This window comes from Echinops telfairi, unplaced genomic scaffold (assembly GCF_000313985.2).
Source record: "Echinops telfairi isolate 266 unplaced genomic scaffold, ASM31398v2 ScPeMD7_655;HRSCAF=1070, whole genome shotgun sequence".
Classification (NCBI taxonomy): Eukaryota; Metazoa; Chordata; class Mammalia; order Afrosoricida; family Tenrecidae; genus Echinops; species Echinops telfairi.
Genome location: NW_022104553.1, coordinates 4,078,451 through 4,096,473, shown reverse-complemented (window position 1 = coordinate 4,096,473; position 18,023 = coordinate 4,078,451). Strand labels below are relative to the sequence as shown.

At 38.4% G+C, this 18,023-nt stretch overlaps 1 protein-coding gene across 2 annotated transcripts in view; it reads left to right on the top strand.

Moving 5' to 3' along the window:
• Positions 1 to 18,023, top strand: part of EXO1 (exonuclease 1) — a 47,359-nt gene that overhangs the window by 7,318 nt on the left and 22,018 nt on the right. For both annotated transcript variants that reach the window (XM_045292839.1, XM_004711652.3), the window contains exons 4-10: positions 1,194 to 1,317; positions 2,910 to 3,047; positions 4,233 to 4,445; positions 8,510 to 8,697; positions 9,383 to 9,479; positions 11,711 to 11,936; positions 14,867 to 15,113. In XM_045292839.1, the coding sequence (XP_045148774.1) occupies positions 1,194 to 1,317; positions 2,910 to 3,047; positions 4,233 to 4,445; positions 8,510 to 8,697; positions 9,383 to 9,479; positions 11,711 to 11,936; positions 14,867 to 15,113 (1,233 nt within the window). The remainder of the gene's footprint in view (positions 1 to 1,193; positions 1,318 to 2,909; positions 3,048 to 4,232; positions 4,446 to 8,509; positions 8,698 to 9,382; positions 9,480 to 11,710; positions 11,937 to 14,866; positions 15,114 to 18,023) is intronic.

Here is an 18,023-nt window from a genome sequence, read left to right as displayed (position 1 = left end):
TTTACTTTCCTCTTGTTCCACTATCATGATCAGTCTTCATTTGAGTTTCAGTAATTTCTCTTGGTTACATTGCCCTTGCTGAATCCCTACCAGGCCTCTCACACCTTCCTTGCCACTAATTTTGGATCACTTGTTGCTCCCTCGTCCCTGGGTTGGTCAACACCACCTCCTTTCTCCCGCCTTCCCCTCTCCCATGTCCCCCTGGAACCACTGGTCCCATTGTTTTCTCCAGATTGTTCATCTAGCCTATCTTATCTAGATAGACCTGCAGAGATAATAATATGCACACAAAAACAAGGCATAGCAAGAAAAAGCAAGAAAAGAGAATACCCTGATGGCAACAATAAAGAAAACCAATGACCAAGAAAAGAATAAATTCATGTTAAAAAATAAATTAAAAGAGAAAAAACAAAAACCTGCAAATAGATCAAGGTCTGATTTTTGACGTCTTGGTGTGTCCTCCAGTCAAGTCTGATGGGGTGCCACGCTCTGGCCCCAAAGTCTATCCTTTGCACTCCCTCGGGAGCTCCCTGCTCTGGCACCGCCTTTGCTCTGCTGCCCGCCCTTAGTGTTTTGCCTCGGTGTGGTGGGGTCAGACTGGGCCAATCCCGTGAGTCTCCAGTGTTGTCCCCTGTAGGGCCATGCATCAGTAAGGGACATCATGTCTCGTAGTGGGATCAGCCATATGGTCCACTGTGCATTGGCAACTCTGAACGGGGATATCGTCCTCCAGGCCTGGTGGGCCAGGATGTGCTCCACTCTTTCTTCCTCCCCGTTCATTTGCTCCCGTGTGCTCTGATCAGACATGTCCCTCTCCCCGAGCTGCAGCTTCAGTGCCATCCTCTAAAGTAAATTCTTCTGGGGGGGGAGCAGGGGGTGGGGTGGGGGGGTATTCTTTAAAGTTAGTTTTGATAGTGTGAAAGGTTTGCTCTCATTTTCTTTTCTTGAGTCTTAGTTACTCTCTTTTGATAGAAATAGAAAGTTATTCTGTGAAGAAGTAATAATAATTTAATATCTTGTATCATATCTCATTCATTCTTTTTGCTGAGCGGCCCAAAGCATCTGAGCCGGTATTCTCAAGGGTGTAATGTTTATTTTTAAATGAATGAAATTTTTATTTCAAGAAAGTCTCTTTAAGGACAGCTCAATCATAGTCTCTCAAGTCAGTCTCTTAAACATCTTCTCCCTTGCAGAAGACGACAAGCCAGTCTTCTTAAAGGAAAGCAGCTTCTTCGTGAAGGCAAGCTCTCCGAAGCCAGAGAGTGTTTCACGCGCGCTATCAATATCACGCACGCGATGGCGCACAAAGTCATTCAAGTAAGTGGTAAAAAAGAAAGGAAGCCAGAGTTGGTTTCGGTTGACTGAAGTTGGTGTAAGCGAGTTATAAGTTGCTTATTTGTGGGAAAACAAGAGATTCAAGACAGGAAAATTGCTGTAGCCTGAACTTGAAGGAAAGGGCAGATGTCAGAAAATAAGGACACAGTAGGAAATGTATCCAGCAACTTCCCGGGGGAGCCTAAGAAACAAGTGAGGTACGCTCTCTTGATAAAGAATTTCAGTAGATGAGCTTCAGAGGGCATGTATCATAGAACAGAAAGGACAAATTCCTGGAATGCAACCTCACTCCACTGTCATACAGCTTAACATACCCTCCGATTAAAAGCCACTCGTAGAGGTCTGTGCGGTCAGGAGCTCTATACCATTCCCCTTGATCTGCTTCTTTGCATAAGCCCTTTCCTCCCCCATCTTTCTTACTCTGCCATCAGTGTGCTCTGCAGTCTGAACCTTCACCTTCAAACTGATGCTGAGGGAGTCGTGATAAAGGTGCAGTCAACTTTTTTCTAGCTTATAGTAATGTTAACTAGCTCCTGAGCTCAACTAAGGGCCAACATTCTTCTGGCTATTTATCATATGGTTGCATTTTTTTGTATTATATTTTATTTTTTCAATCATTTTATTGGGGGCATACAACTCTTATCACAATCCATACATCCATCCATTGTGTCAGGCACATTTGTATATTTGTTACATCATCATTGTCAAAACATTTACTTTTTACTTGAGCCCTTCATGTGGGTGCATTTTTGCTCCTATATGGTAGAAGATGATATTCAGGAGAAGGTGTAAAATAAAAGACAAAAATTATGATTTTTGCATTTGTGGAAGTAGAAACCTTGGTTGTGTAAGGTTGTGAAAGGATAATGAGCAAGAAAAAAATGGGAATGGCACAGATTAGAACTTGTGAAAATGTAGTCACAGGACCTTGAAACCTTTCTTCTCACAGTGTCTGCCTCAGGCCTGGGAGCCATGACCCTGATTTGGAAGTTTCCTTTCCACCTTCCTGGATTTAGAAATAAGGGATATGGTGGTAGCTGGTTTTTAAAGTCTCTTCCCGTAGTGGGTTGGTTTAAATATAAAGATTAGATTTTATACTAGGTAAAATCCAGTACAGGATTATGCTTCATGTATTAAAGTAAGATAGACTTTGTATAAAAACCTGTTAGGGAAAGGTATTCATTATTTTTCTGGGGAAAATAACATCAAAAGCTCCAAACAAGTGTCTTATGTACTTTGGGGAACACAACCATTGTTGAGATGAAAGTTTTCTATAATTTGAAGTCATTAAGCTTTGTACCTTATAACTTTTAATATTTTTCCCCTTTTAATGTGTAGTTCTATTTCTCCTCTCCATATTTATAAATTGATTTTTTTTTTTAATTCTCAGTGACCATATGACTAGTTCAGCACATACTGGGACTAAAAGTACAAAATTACAACTTCCTGAAGTGACTTCAGGAAATATTACATGGTGAGGCTAGTAATAAAATGGGTTAGAGATAGGAAGTTATTTAGTGCTAGGTATTTAGTAAAAGATACTGTGCTAGATATTCACAGTGATCCTTTTATAGGCTGCTCGGTCCCAGGGAGTCGACTGTCTTGTGGCTCCATATGAAGCTGATGCACAGTTGGCCTATCTTAACAAAGCCGGCATTGTACAAGCTATTATCACAGAGGACTCCGATCTCCTAGCCTTTGGCTGTAAGAAGGTACTTGACTACATTTTACTTTTCTACCTTGATGGAAATAGAGTAATTCTAGGAGCTAAAGTTTTTTAACTATCCAGGAATAACTTATTCATTTAATATCTACAATCAACATCTGCTTTTACAATATTGATAATTATTTAAATTATAAAGAAGAGTTTTTTGCTAGGCATTTAGTATAATATCGGACATTTTTAAAGTAAGACCTGAAGATTGGACATACTAAAACATACTAAAACGTAAAGTTCATTTAGTCTTAACTTTTTAACAGTGAGAGCTTATATGCCTAACAATTAGGTTAGGCAGCTGACTAATATATCTTATAATGGGATGCTAGGCAGTTATTTAGGAGCCCTAGTGGCATAGTTGTGCTGCAAACCTTAAGGTCAATAGTTCAAAGCTTGTAGCCACTCCGTGGGAGAAAGATGTAAAGTTAAAAGAGTTTAGTCTTGTAAACCCTCAGGGGCAGTTCTACCCTGTTCTGTAAGGGTGGTATGAATTGGCGTTGACTCAGTGGCAGTGAGTTTGAGTTTATGCAGTTATTTAGAGTTCTAGGTGAAATTATTTCATGGAAAATGAATTGAGAGGAAGATTAAAATACAGAACTGTAGGATGACCTTATTCTTGTTAATATCTATATACAGTCTATAATATATTTCCCAAGAGTGATCTATAGCAAAAGGTTAGTGCTGGATGATAATAATGACAAATGAGTGACTTGTGTTTTCTTTGTGAATTTGTTTTTTATAATAAATATATATTTCTTTAATAAGAAGAAAAAATTTTAATTTTAAAATGTAAAGGCAGAAAAAACTTTAAGTATGTATCACTACGGAACTGTCATGACAGTCCTGTGATATGAGTGTGGAGAAGTGCAGGAAGGGTATTCATTCTGTGTCCTGTGGTGAGGAGAGTTGTAATCCTAGCTTTTGACTGGCTAGATGAAAGAGCCTCAAAAAGTTAATAGAAACACTTTTCATTCCATTTTCCACCACAAACTTTTTGAAGTCACCTTGTATAACTTTGTCAAGTCATATCCTATACTTCAGTATAATTTATACCTAAATTTCTAATATAACAGTAGAGAACAAGATTTCTTTCTAATGTTATTTTTTAATTATTAAAATGAATGAGATAATAAAAGAAATAAATGACTTTTAAAGTATTAACAAACTCTTTCTTTGGAAGGTTATTTTAAAAATGGACCAACTTGGAAATGGACTAGAAATTGATCAGGCTCGTCTAGGAATGTGCAAACAGCTTAGAGATATGTTCACAGAAGAGAAGTTCCGTTATATGTGTATCCTCTCGGGCTGTGACTACCTCTCATCACTGCGTGGAATTGGATTAGCAAAGGCATGCAAACTTCTAAGATTAGCTAATAATCCAGACATTGTAAAGGTAAGAGTGCTTTACCATAGTTCATATTCCATTTCTGAAAAACGTTTCTTAGAATAAAACCTAAGATATGGATATTCTTTTATGTCAGTAACCTATAAACCACTACTATTAAGTCTATTCCAGCTAGTAACAACTACACAGGTCCTACAAGAATAATGAGGTAAAACATTATGGTAAGGGGGAGGAAATATGACAGATCTAGAGGGTAGTTATGCATTTCATCAGTGCTGTACAGCACCCTAGAAATACCATCCCTTCCATGTGGTCCTTTTGCAAGGGACGATCCAATTCTTTTACAGGTAGGCTTTGGGTCTCCACTTTGTCCATACTCATTCATGTCAATTGTAGTGTTTGTGGTTGAATTTCTGTTACCTTTTCCCATCAACACCTCATGATCACACAGGTTGGTGTGCTTCTTCCATGTGGGCTTTGTTCCTTCCCTGCTAGATGGCCACTTCTAGCCATCTTGTTTAATTTCAAGCCTCTAAGACCCCTAATTGGATACCTTTGACCTAGTTTCTATGCAGCCCTTGATGTCCCAGGCTCTGTGCTTTAGACTACTGGGACTTTATTCCCTGTGGAAACCCCACTAAGTGAATTGGGTGTGTTAGACCAGGCTGACTAGAAGAGCAAATCCAGGGACACTCATATGCGTAAGAAAGCTTTATATCAAGAAGTAATTGCGTGTTAGGAAAACACCCCAGCCCAATCCAGATCCAGCCCATAAGTCCTTCTCCAGACTTCCACAACCACAAGCAATGGTGCAAAATGCAGGAACCTGACCGGCAGGTAGGTTCAAAATCTGTGGATCCAATGGCAGTAGACACATCTCCAGGGCTCTGGCTGCCATCAGTGTGGCTCGTCAATAGGAAGGTGAAGCAGAGAGAGTGTGGTCCACCTCCAGTGAGAAAAAGAAAGAGGCCAGGCCGTGCAGAACCATTTAACTTAGTAGCCCTCCAATCAAGCTGTGACCTAATTGACAGGCTAAACTCTGCCCACATGTTCCTACAGGAGCCATGTTGGCACCAAGAAAAGTCTATCATAGCCCACCCCTTCACTTATATCTTCAAGTTGATATGAAATTATGTAACTACCATACTGGGCTTTACCTCAAATTCACCTATAGTAGATTTATGGAGTGGAGATACTTACTCCCTTGGACTTAAGATGAGTTGTATGTTTCATCATTGCTACCCTGCACCCTGACTGGCTCGTCTCCTCCCTGCAACCTTTCTGTAAGGGGGTGTCCAGTTGTCTACAGATGGGCTTTGGGTCTCCACTCCATACTGCCCCTCATTTTCAATGATACAATTTTTTTTTCCTTTGATGCTTGAAACCTGATCCCTTCGACACCTTGTGATCACACAGGCTGTTATGCGCCTTCCATGTGGGCTTTGTTGCTTCTGAGCTTGATGGCTGCTTGTTTACTGTCAAATCTTTAAGACCCCAGATGCTATATCTTTTGATAGCCGGGCACCATCAGCTTTCTTCACCACAGTTGCCTATGTACCCATTTGTCTTGAGTGATCATGTTGGGAAGGCCAGTCACCAGTACTTATCAATGCATCTTGATTGCATGTTTGATTAATTTTTGACTGAATTGGTAGGATTCTTCAATTTCTTCATCAGTAGGCTTAGTGGTTAGTGCATAAAATTGGATAATAGTTTTATTGATTGACTTTCCTTGAAGGCAAATAACTATAATCATATTACAACTAGCATTGTACTTCATGATGGATTTAGCAAGATCCTTTCTGACAATGCCAGGCCATTTCTCTTGATTTTGTTATTCCTGGTATAGTGACGCGTATGATTTTTCTGATTTAAAATGGCCAATGCCAGTGCACTAATGCCTAGAATACTGTTCTTCATGCATTCCTCTTCATTTTTGACCATTTCCAATTTTTCTAAATTCATACTTCACACGTTCCAAGTTCCAGTCATTAGAAGGTTTTGGCAGCTGTTTCTCTTTACCTTGAGTCATGCTCCATCAGCAAATGAAGAAGCCCAAGGCTCTACGCCCACAGGCTTTACCCGAGTCACGTTACCATGGGCGACTTCCCTTAAGAAATCAGTTCCTCTTCAGTCATATTTCAAGTGCCCTTGGACCTGAGGGAGTCCATCTGCCAGCAGTGTCTCCAACAATGTTCTGCTTCCTTTGTTTAGACTTTCAGTTTTTGACAGTTCTTCGAAGTTATGCATAAGGTTTTCAGTGGCTTCTTCCTGTGAAGTGGGGAGCTGGGTTTTTCTTCACTATTTGTTCTTAGTCTGGATGCTCTGCTGAAATCTGGACCCCACTGGCATTTGAAATACCAGTGACATAGCTTCCAACACCACATAAGCCACCGACAAACTGACAGACAAATGGTTGAACAAGGCTCCAGGAACTGCTGGAATACCCACTGAAATGTTTCAGCCAGCGGAAGCACTGGAATCATTCACTCGTTTATGCCAAGAAATTTGGAAGACAGCAACTTGCCCAACTGACCCATATTTGTGCCCCTTCTAAAGAAAGATAGCCCAACAGAACGCTCAAACTATAGAATATCATTGATAATGACACACAAGTAAAAGTTTGCTGAAGACCAACAACGATTACAGCAATACACTGTACTTGTGTTTAATTGAGTTGTGGATAACCTTATAGTTTGGTTAAAATGTAATACCTTATTATTTGATCTCCATTTTGACCCATTCTAAAGTTGTTTAAGTTTTTAATATATTCTGCTTTCTTGACTGAGGTTTTTCTCTGTTTTGTGTGTCCTTGTTGTTGGGGTTTTCTTATTTGTTTGATTTTTTGCTTCCAGTCTGTGTTTTGCATGATTCTCTATAAAATGTAGGACTGGTAGCTCTGTAGAGACAGCAGTTTGATTGGGGTGTGCAGCGGAGGAGGGGAGTGGGGAGTGGAAGGGGAATGGAGAACCTACAACAATTAGTCTAAGAGAAGAATGTCCTGAAATTATCGTGGTGATGGTTGCACAAATATTCTTAATGTGAATAAAGGATTAAATTGTATGATATGTGAAGTATGTGCCATTAAAACTATTAAGAAAAGAAAAAAAGCATGAGTGTTCCAAGACAAGGAAGTGTAGTGCAATGGAAAGCTCCCGAGCGTGGAAGAGACCTGGGAATAGAATAGTGGAACATGCCCTAGCAAGCCTATGACCCCAAGTCAGTTCAGGTTCTGAGTTTTCACCTCCTCCATGAATGTGAAGTATAGCATTTCTGCTTTCAGTTTACCCATCCTTGAGTCTAATAGAAGGTAGAGAGAGTGTCAACTTAATTTTTAGTGATGTGCTCTAAAAATATTTGATGTCTTTTTTCCCTTCCTTCTGTATGGATGAGACATTGAAAGAGAGCAGGGTATCTTAAACACATAGAAACATAAACTTGATGTGTAAATGAGATTTTCTGAGTCTTCGGCTTAATAGTAAAACCAAATAAAATACTAGTTATGGAAATTTCTATTTTTAAGTGATATGGTATGGTTGTGTTTGCTGGAAGCTGTTGATTTTTTTCCTGCCCTTCCAAGTTTTCCTCTATTATTCCTCTAGATCAGGCGTCCTCAAACTACAGGCCACATGCAGCCCACCAAGTACATTTATCCGGCCCACTGGGTGTTTTTGCCCTGTTTGTTTTTTTACTTCAAAATAAGATATGTGCCATGCGCATAGGAATTTGTTCATAGTTTGTTTTGTTTTTTTAAAACTATAGTCCGGCCCTCCAATGGGTCTGAGGGACAGTGAACTTGGCCCCCTGTTTAAAATGTTTGAGGACCCCTTCTCTAGATGGACCTGTGTTGGAGATAATTGGTTCCTGTGCCTTGGACTACTAGCCAGAAAGTTAGCAGTTCAAACCCATCAGCTGCTCCACAGGAGAAAGATGGGGCTTTTTGTTTCCTTAAAGTTTTACAGCCTCAGAAACCCAAAAGGGCAGATTTGATCTGCTCTGTCTTCTATGGTTGTTCTGAGTGGGACTCAACTTCATGCCAGTGACTCTGCTAGTTTTCATTCTTTAGTTTGCAGATAACTTACAACTAACTCTTCTTTTGCATCCATTGCTAGGTTATCAAGAAAATTGGGCATTATCTCAAGATGAATATAAAAGTACCCGATGATTACATCAAAGGCTTTATTCAAGCCAACAATACTTTCCTTTACCAGCTAGTTTTTGATCCCATCAAAAGGAGACTTATTCCTCTGACTGCCTATGAAGATGATGTTGATCCTGAAACGCTGAGCTATGCTGGGTGGTATCCTTTCCGAAACAGAATAGTAGAATTTTGCATTTATTTCTTTCACGTTTTTATGGTGATATTTTAGTAAAACATTGTAAAAAGTTTGCAAATTTGTTTTGCTTTCTATATATATATCTGTATTTTTATTTTAATGAAAAATCCTTTTGAAAATGTGGATCAATATTTTGTTTAGAAACCTGAGCTTTATTTGTTAGAGGATGCTAATTATTTGTTGAGTAACTTGACAAAAACTTACACAGGGGTTCATTACATATAGCACACCCTCCAAATGTGGCTCTTGTGAGAACCCCTCCTGATGAATTATGTAGGTTTATCAGGAAACACTTTCTGTGTATGTGAATGTACAAGGAAGAATGCTTTGATAGCCATAGGCCGCATCTACCCAAAGCGATCAGAGTTCTGCGTCACTGGCCATGACTTTCCTCTCAGTCCTCTTTGAAAGGCATTCAGTGATGACTTAGGATTTTGCTTCAAAAACTGGCTAGCTCCTGCATTCGCAAATGCATACTAATTAGTTATGCCTGGGGTTTTGGCAATACTGATCATAGCAAGTAAGATCTACCTAAGTCATAAACTGTAGGATTTTTTGTGACTCTCATAAAATATTTTTCTGTCCTAATACAATGTCATTTTATTTGGTCACCAATAAAGGCATTTTTCCTTAATCTTAGTATCTTAGGTATATTGATGATTCTATAGCTCTTCAAATAGCACTTGGAAATAAAGACATAAATACTTTTGAACAAATTGATGACTACAGTCCAGACACTGCTATGGTAACCTTAATGACTGCTTTATTGCAGAACATTTGAGCTCTATCTCAGGTGGTTTTGTTGAGTATGTCAACTGTAAACACAAAGGTTATGGATTACTGAAACAGCCATCCTTTATGAACCCAAATCCTCATCAGATCTTTATCACAGATAAATTTGTTCAGGGAGCATTAATTGCATGCTAAAACACTTAATATCTTCATTTATCTGAAACTTATTTTCCATTCACATTTCTTACCAATTTCTCTCTTTTCAAAAAAAGCAAAGGGGTCTAATATTACGAATCATACTGCTTACATTGTTTTATGTACCAGTTCCCTCAGTTACGGTGATTTTAATTACCTTCCTTGTTAATTTTTAATATGTATCACATTATTTTTTATGTGTTCCTGAATATTATCAAGGAAGGTAATTAAAAATAATTGAGGAAATTGGTACAAAAATAGTATCACCTTATTTCATGTAACAGTTGTGAAGATGTGAGGATGAGGTGGTGTTTCGTTTAGTTGTGCATAAGGTCATTATGAGTCAGAACCAACACAACGGCACATAACAACAATAAACATTTATTTGTTTGTTTTACCCTTGAAGTGAAAAACAAACTAGATTTTTAGTTCAGTTGGGAGTGCTGTCAGGTGAGATTCGGGCCTAGTGTCCCCACATTTTTTGATACTTTATCGTTGACGTCCTCTTAGCAGATCATGTGCTGTAATTGTAAATAACCTATAATGAAAAAAAAATTAAATACATAGCTTTGAAAAAATAATAAGTAACCTAAAATGACTACATAAGTGGCGCAGGGCCACATCTGACCTCCAGACTCAGAAGAAGGAGACTCCAACTCCACACCAGTCTGATTTGCCACAAGGCAAGGGTCAGACATGCCTGTGCCTTCTAGCCTTCTACCTTATTCTGACACCAACAATCCCTCCCAAAGCAACTTTCTTTCTGCCAGGTTCAATAACCCATGCAACGACTGCACAACTCAGAGACAATACTCAAGATCGTGAGTAGGGGAGTTAAAAGATTACCACAAGACAGAGTCAGAAAAGATCAAGGATATACAGTTCCTTTGCAGTGCCTCTTAGCCATACCAATAGGCATCTCTCTCTCTCTCTCTCTCTCTCTCTCTCTCTCTGGTTTCCTGCCACTCTGCCTGATGATCATGGTGTTCCTCCGCTACTCTTCTGCTGCCTCTGCTACTCCACCTCAGGGAGAGAGCTCCCATGTGCTCCAGGGGCGTCTTTTCTTTTTTAGGGTTACAGCTTTCCTCTGTTCCCGCTTCTGAGATGGCTCCCTGAACCCAGTGGAATGGCAAAATGGACTGATTGCTGAATTAAGGGGTCCCTTCACCTAATCTGCATGCTCCTACTCAGTCACTGATGGGAAGTTGTGAGACTGGACAAAAGAACCATGCCAAGCAATTTTGCTTCACCACAATGACCTTTAGATTGATTCCTTACCAATATTAATTGGCAGTAAGCATTTGTAAGACTCATTGTAGCCCAAAGAGTAGCCTTCTTTTTCTCTGTATTGTCTACTAGTGACGCTAGCATGCCCACACTTTAAAGAAACTATAGTGAAACTCAGGAAAGAGCAGGAATGCAATAGGACTATTTTGTTCTCCAGGTCTCACAAAATGCAGTCTTAGCACATTTCTGTTCGGTATCAATGGAAAAGATTTGCATATCTCTTATCTGTCAAATTTCCACTTTACACAAGTTCTGGCTTTTGTAGGCTTCACTGTTTTATTTTGTTTCTTTGATGGTTTGAATTGAACTAATTTCTAGTGATGAGGTAGTGGTTATGTAAGTGCAAAGTTTTGTAGTTTTAACCTGTAGGTGTATGTAAAGGGTTCATGAATGCTTATTTGGTGGCTTATTGCCAGGTAATTCTGAAGCTACTTTAATATTCTTTGTAAATACAGTGCTAAAACTTTAAAAGTGCTACTTTTTCTAGCCATATTTCTTCAGTTGCAGTCTCATTTGTTGCTCTGCTCATTGTAGGAAGATTGATTAGTTCCTAGAAATGAGCTAATGGGAAACAGATTTAGGATTACATGGTGTATATAATAGAAAACTAGGGGGCCGTGAGTAGGAAATGTTAAAGTACAGGTCTTTCAGCAAAAGCTGTTCTTTTAAAAGATAAATATACTTAATATTTATGTTGATACATAGGCAAATAAATTGCCTGTTTTCCTTTTTCAACTAACTCTTTTTCCTTTGTTGTTTTAGCCTGTCCAAATGAGAAGTCAAAGTTGGAATGACATTACATGTCCAAAGACCTCGAATGCTAACAGCATTTGGCACAAGAATTATTGGCGGACACATGAGTTGGATACATTTCCAGCGTCTACGCCACAGAAAGAAAATCTAAGTACTAAAGGCATTAAACAAATGACTAGTGCTACAGGGTTAAATCTTCCAAGGAAGCCATCTGTGGTCAAAAGACCAAGAAGTGGTATGTATTTTGTTTCTGGGAAGTAATAGTGAGTTTTGGTTACCTGTAAGATATCAATGCCAAACCCAAAGTCACTATACTTTCTTCTGAAAGTCTTAGTTTTATCTCTTACTTTAGACAGGGTCCACTTCAAATTAATTTTGTTATATGTTGTAATACAAGGGTCAGAGTTCACTTTTCATATATGGCAACCCAATAGTTTTAGTATTGTTTGTTAAATATGATAGTCTTTCTTACATTGACTTGTTTTGGCTTATTTACCAACTGACAATAGATAGTATAGGTCTGATTCTGTACCATTGATTTCTCTTCCTATACCATTATAAAGGCACACTGACTTAGTTACTATTGCTTGGTAGTCGATCTCAGAATCAGGTACTGTAATTCCCCTAACTTTGTTCTTTTTAAAACTTTAGTATTGTGAGGAGCCCTGGTGGATGCAATCAATGTCTTAAAGCACGCAGCCCCTAACCAGAAGGTTAGTGGTTTGAACCCACCAGCTGTTTCTTGGGGGAAATATGTGGCAAGCTGCTTTTGTAAAGATTTACAAACTTGGAAACTTTATGGGGCAGTTGTAGTTTGTCTTAAATGGTCACTCTGAATAGGTCACTATGACTTGATAGGTTTGGTGTTTGGTTTGGCTAGCTACTCTATGTCCTTGACATTTTTATATGAATTTTAGAATCAGTTTGGCAATTTTAAACTAAAGTTCTGAGTTATTATTGGGTTCTAGTTGAATTATAGATCACTTTCTGAAGAACTGACGTCTAAACAATATTGAGTTTTCTGATACACTTACGTAAGTCTTCTTTCATTTAACTAGAAATACTTTGCAGTTTTCAATGCACAGGTTTTGCACATCTGTTGTGAAATGTATCCCTAGGTATTTTATATTCTTTTTATACTATGGTGAGCACTATATATTTATTTTGATTTCTAGTTTTTGGGTTTTTTTGCTAGTATATAGAAAAAGTTTTGTACACTGACTTTGTATTCTTTAGCCTTGTTAAGTTTATTAGTTCCAGTATCTCTTACAGATTATTGATTTCCTGAAGACTAGAGAAGTGTGTACTTAAAGAATCCTTGAGTGGTACAAACCATTAAAACTCTTAGCTTCAAATAGAAAGATTGACAGTTTAAGGCCAAGCATATGCTCCTTGGAAGAAAAATCTAGTGATTAAAAGAAATGTTTTTTAATAGCCATTAAAAACACTGTGGGGCATAGCTCTACTCTGACTCACCTGCAATCACCAGGAGTCAGAGTCAGCTGTACAACAACTGGTTAACTGATAGTGTGTGGTTAACCTCCATGGAATAGAATGGTAACTATTTGGATTCTGAGAGTTTAATTAATTTAAAGCTAGCTTTTCTCTATGTGCGTTTGTCAGTCTTTACTTGTTTGTATTATTTAGTGTTTAGATTTATTCCAATACCACAAATTATACTTGACATATAGCAGTTTTCTAGGCAATAGAGGATCAACATTAGAGCACACATTACTTTTGACTACATGACAATCACATTTTTCAAAAATATCATATAGATGGTTTGTATAACTACTGTTTTATATGAAAATTTTAGAGATTAATTACTCCAAGGGGTAATGAAAATTTCATGTACACATTCCATTAAAAAATCTTTTTAGAGGCAACCTACATGTGATTTTCAATTCCATTTATCAAGACTTTTTGAAGCGCCCTTGTATATTCACCTGTAAGGTGCCTTTAACTATTTTATACTGAAAACTAGATCTTTAGTACAATGCATGCATACAAAAGCCAGTAGAACATTGATTTAAATCATGTCATACAAAATTGTACAAATAATTGATATTAAATATTAGCTAGTTTGTGTTTAGGCATACCTCATTTTGTTGTGCTTTGCTTTATTGCTGTCAGCAATTTGGAGGTGCTTTTTTTTAATCATTTTATTAGGGGCTCATACAACTCTTATCACAATCCATACACACATCAGTTGTGTAAAGCGCATTTGTACATTCATTGCCCTCATCATTCTCAAAACATTTCCTCTCCACTTAAACCCCCGGCATTAGGTCCTCATTTTGCCTCTCCTTCCCCGCTCCCCCCTCCCTCATGAGCCCTTGATAATTTATAAATTGTTATTTTGTCATATCTTGCCCTGTCTGACGTCTCCCTTCACCCACTTTTCTGTTGTCCGTCCCCCAGGGAGGAGGTCACATATAGTTCCTTGTAATCGGTTCCCTCTTTCCTACCCATTCTCCCTTTACCCTCCCTGTTTTGCCACTCACACCACTGGTCCTGTAGGGCTCATCCGTCCTGGATTCCCTGTATTTTCAGTTCCTATCTGTACCAGTGTACATCCTCTGGTCTAGCCAGACTTCCAAGGTCGAATTCGAGTCATGGTAATGGGAGCGGGGAGGAAACATTGTGGCTACCCTGAGTCAAGCAAGTCTGTTGGTGCTATTTTCCAACAGCATGTATTCACTTTGCGTCTCTGTTTCATGTTGGTAATTCTCACAATATTTCAAGCTTTTTATATTGCACACTTAATAGACTACCAAAGCAAAGGGGAAAAAAATCAACAATAAAAACCAACCCACTGCCATCAAGTTGATTCCAACTCATAGCTACCCAGAGAGGATATAATGTCAACATAACTGATAGGCACCAGGAAATCAAAGATGTTATGTAACTCCTTGCATTGCAGTATGAGCATTAATTTCAGTATGGTGGTCTGGAACAGAACCTGCAGTATCCCTGAGGTATGCCTGTAAATTGAAAGCACAGTTGAGGCAACTTTTTGAGCCATCCTTGAATTTCCTATTGTGAAGCATGCTGTTTTAAATGTTTGAAATTTTATTTTTAGAACAGTACTTTATAAACAGTAAAATTAGGTTAAATCTAGCTGCAAATGAAACAAAGAATTACAAAAGATTTTATTTTTATTAGAAGAGTTGCCGGAAGATGATCTGTTGAATCAGTATTCTACTTCATGTACAAAGAAGACCAGGAAAGATAAATGTGAAGGTAATAAATCACTGAGCACTTCTGAAATGTTTGTTCCTGAGCTGGAAGATGGAAATGTTGGTAAAAAGAGCGTAAGCCCACTGCTTAGGACAAGAAATAAATTCGCAACATTTTTACATAGAAAAAATGAAGAACATGGTGCCATTGTGGTTCCAGGGACCAAAAGCAGGTATAGTAAGAGTTACAGAATGCTTTCCATTATTGCATTATATTACCATATTGATGTTCGTTTTATTTGTCTCAAATTAACAATGAAACTAGTGGGGTAGGTGTGGGACTTATCTTAATCTTATTACAAATCCACTGTGTATTCCCTTAGTTCAGACTCAAGTGCACCAGTACCTTCAAGAATGTCAATGACTTGTTATCTTTCCACGTAGGACCTTATAAAGTTATATTAATTAGAGAAATTTTATTTTAGAGATTGGTCACCTCACCCTTATTTCTACCTTTTTTTGAGAGCCAAACAATTTTTACAAAGTAGTCTTAGAAATATATCAAACATAGGTGATTAGGAAGGTCTGCTATTACCTGCTGTGGATTATGCATTGGACTGCTAACCACACAAGTTTGGCAGTTCAGACACACCTACCACTGCATAAGGGAAAGATGAGGCTGTCTTCTTATAGAGATTTACAGTCTTGGAAACCCGATACAGGTTCACTGTGAGTTTGAGTTAACTCTGGCAGTGGGAATATGGAGAACCCAGAACTAAGTGCTATGGTTTCAAAAAGGAAAAATGCATCATTTCTGCTTTTGAAAAGCTTATAGTCTAATTGGGCAAGTAGGTACATAAAACATTTCAACATAGTATGGGGATAAAATGATGCGTATGGTACTCTTAAGGGCATTAAAAAGCCATCTGATGCTAGGGCAGTGGTTGCAAAAGCTAAGAGAGAAGAATGTGCAATGCTGCTCAAAATAAACTACCACCGATGTGGTCCTGACCCATACTGGCTCTGTAGGACAGGGTCGAACTGCCCCTGAGGGTTTCTGAGGCTCACTTTTTATGGGAGTAGAAAGCCTTGTCTTTCTTCCATGGAGCAGTTGGTGATTTCAAACTGCTGACCTTGCAGTTAGCAACCCAATGTGTAACCACTAGATGTTGTGCAGATCCTGTTAGGGTTTAAATCACTAGGAGGTGAAGCAGACTCAGAATGGAACTACATGCCTTCTCCATACAGTCAAGCCGCTTGAGCAAAGGCGTGAGTATGGGGAATATTACTTGCTATTACTTGATCATTGCTATGATGCCACAGTGTAAGTTGCGGGGGAAGGTAAATGGTGATGGGAGAGACTGGTTCATGGAAAGCTTGTATAACACATGAAGAAATTCACTCTTTTCTCAATAGAAATATTTCAGGAGTTTTAATCATGGCAGGGTTTTTTAACACTGTAAAGAGGTCTTTTGCAGCAGTTTTCTTTCTTTTTTTAAAAGTCATTTTATTGAGGGTTCTTTCAACTCTTAACATTCCATACATTAATTGTATCAAGCATATGTTGCTATCATCATTTCCAAAACATTTTTCTTCTTCCCCACTTTCCCACCCTAGTGAATCCTTGATCAATTATATATTGTTATTATTATTTCATATCTTATATTGTCTGTTGTCTCCGTTCACCCACATTTCTGTTATTTGTCCCCTTCGTGGGGCAGGGCGGATATATAGCCAACCTTGTGGTGGGTTCCCCCTTTCTCCCTCTTCCCCCTCCCAGACTATCCCCCTACCCCCCATGATATCTATACTCCCATTACTGTTCCTGAGGGGTTTATCTGTCCTGAATTCCATGTGTCAAGAGCTCTTATCTGTGCCAATGTGTGTTCTCCGATCTAGCCAGATTTGTAAGGTCACCTTTATTTCTTGATAGTTGTTTCCAAGGGTGTTGGTTGTGAATCCAAATGAAATGAAATCCTTGACACTTCATAGCCTGCCTATTCTTCTAGAAGACTCAGAATAGATTGGTGTGTTTGATCTTCAAGTTCAATAAATTGGTCTGCAGCTAAGTTTTGTCTAGCCATGATAAATGGGAATAGGTATGAATGGATGAACCACTGAAATTCACTTTAGGTAGTGTTTCAAACCTTTTGGCCATCTAATCTTTTCTAAGAAGCATTCACAAAACAAGGAGTCCAATGGTGCAGTTAGCTTGGCTGCCAACCTTGAAGCTTAGTTGGAAACTAGCAGACATGGCGCTCTGCTTCCATAAAGATTATAGCCTTGGAAACCCTGTGGAGTAGTTCTCCTCTGTCCTGTGGGGTCACTAGGAGTCAGAAGCGATTTTGCAGCAATGGTTTAATTTTGTTTTGGTTTCTTCATAAAGCAATATAATTAAATGATCGTTTTGATTATTATTTCGCTAGTCAGCCTGTGGGGTCACTAGGAGTCAGAAGCGATTTGGCAGCAATGGTTTAATTTTGTTTTGGTTTCTTCATAAAGCAATATAATTAAATGATCGTTTTGATTATTATTTCGCTAGTCAGCCTCATTAGAATTATGGTTAACGTTTTTGTACAAAATAGGGCAAAAAGGGGTTCTTGGTGATGTTTGCCAATTAATAGGCCCTGGAAAGTTGATTCCTCTCACTTGGAGACATTTTTAGAAGTGGTATTCCATGTTTCATCATTGTTGATAGGTGCTGTCAAATCAGTTTTCACTCATACTGACCCTATGAGTTAACAGAAAGAAAAACTGCCCAGTCCAGCACCTAGGATCAGAAAATATTTTCTCTCTTCTACTTAGTGCTCAACTGTATTTTGAAGGCAACTAGTTAGAAAGATGATTGCATATCTCTCCTGGATTTGCATACTTAACCATTCTTGAAGTTTAATAAAATCTCCCAAGTTAAAAATTATCCTCAGTGACTTTTTATAGATTATCTAGATATTTCTCTAATAAATCCTTCAGAGAGTACATTAAGAGATGCTGCAAAAGTAGTTTGTTTGTTTTTTAACTCTGTCAGCTTCCTTTGAAATAATGGGGAGCAAATTTTGTATTTATAATTTTCTGGCCTGTGTTATATGTTACTGTTAGGTGCTGTAGAATCAGATCTGACTCAGCAGCCAATGTACAAAAAAGCC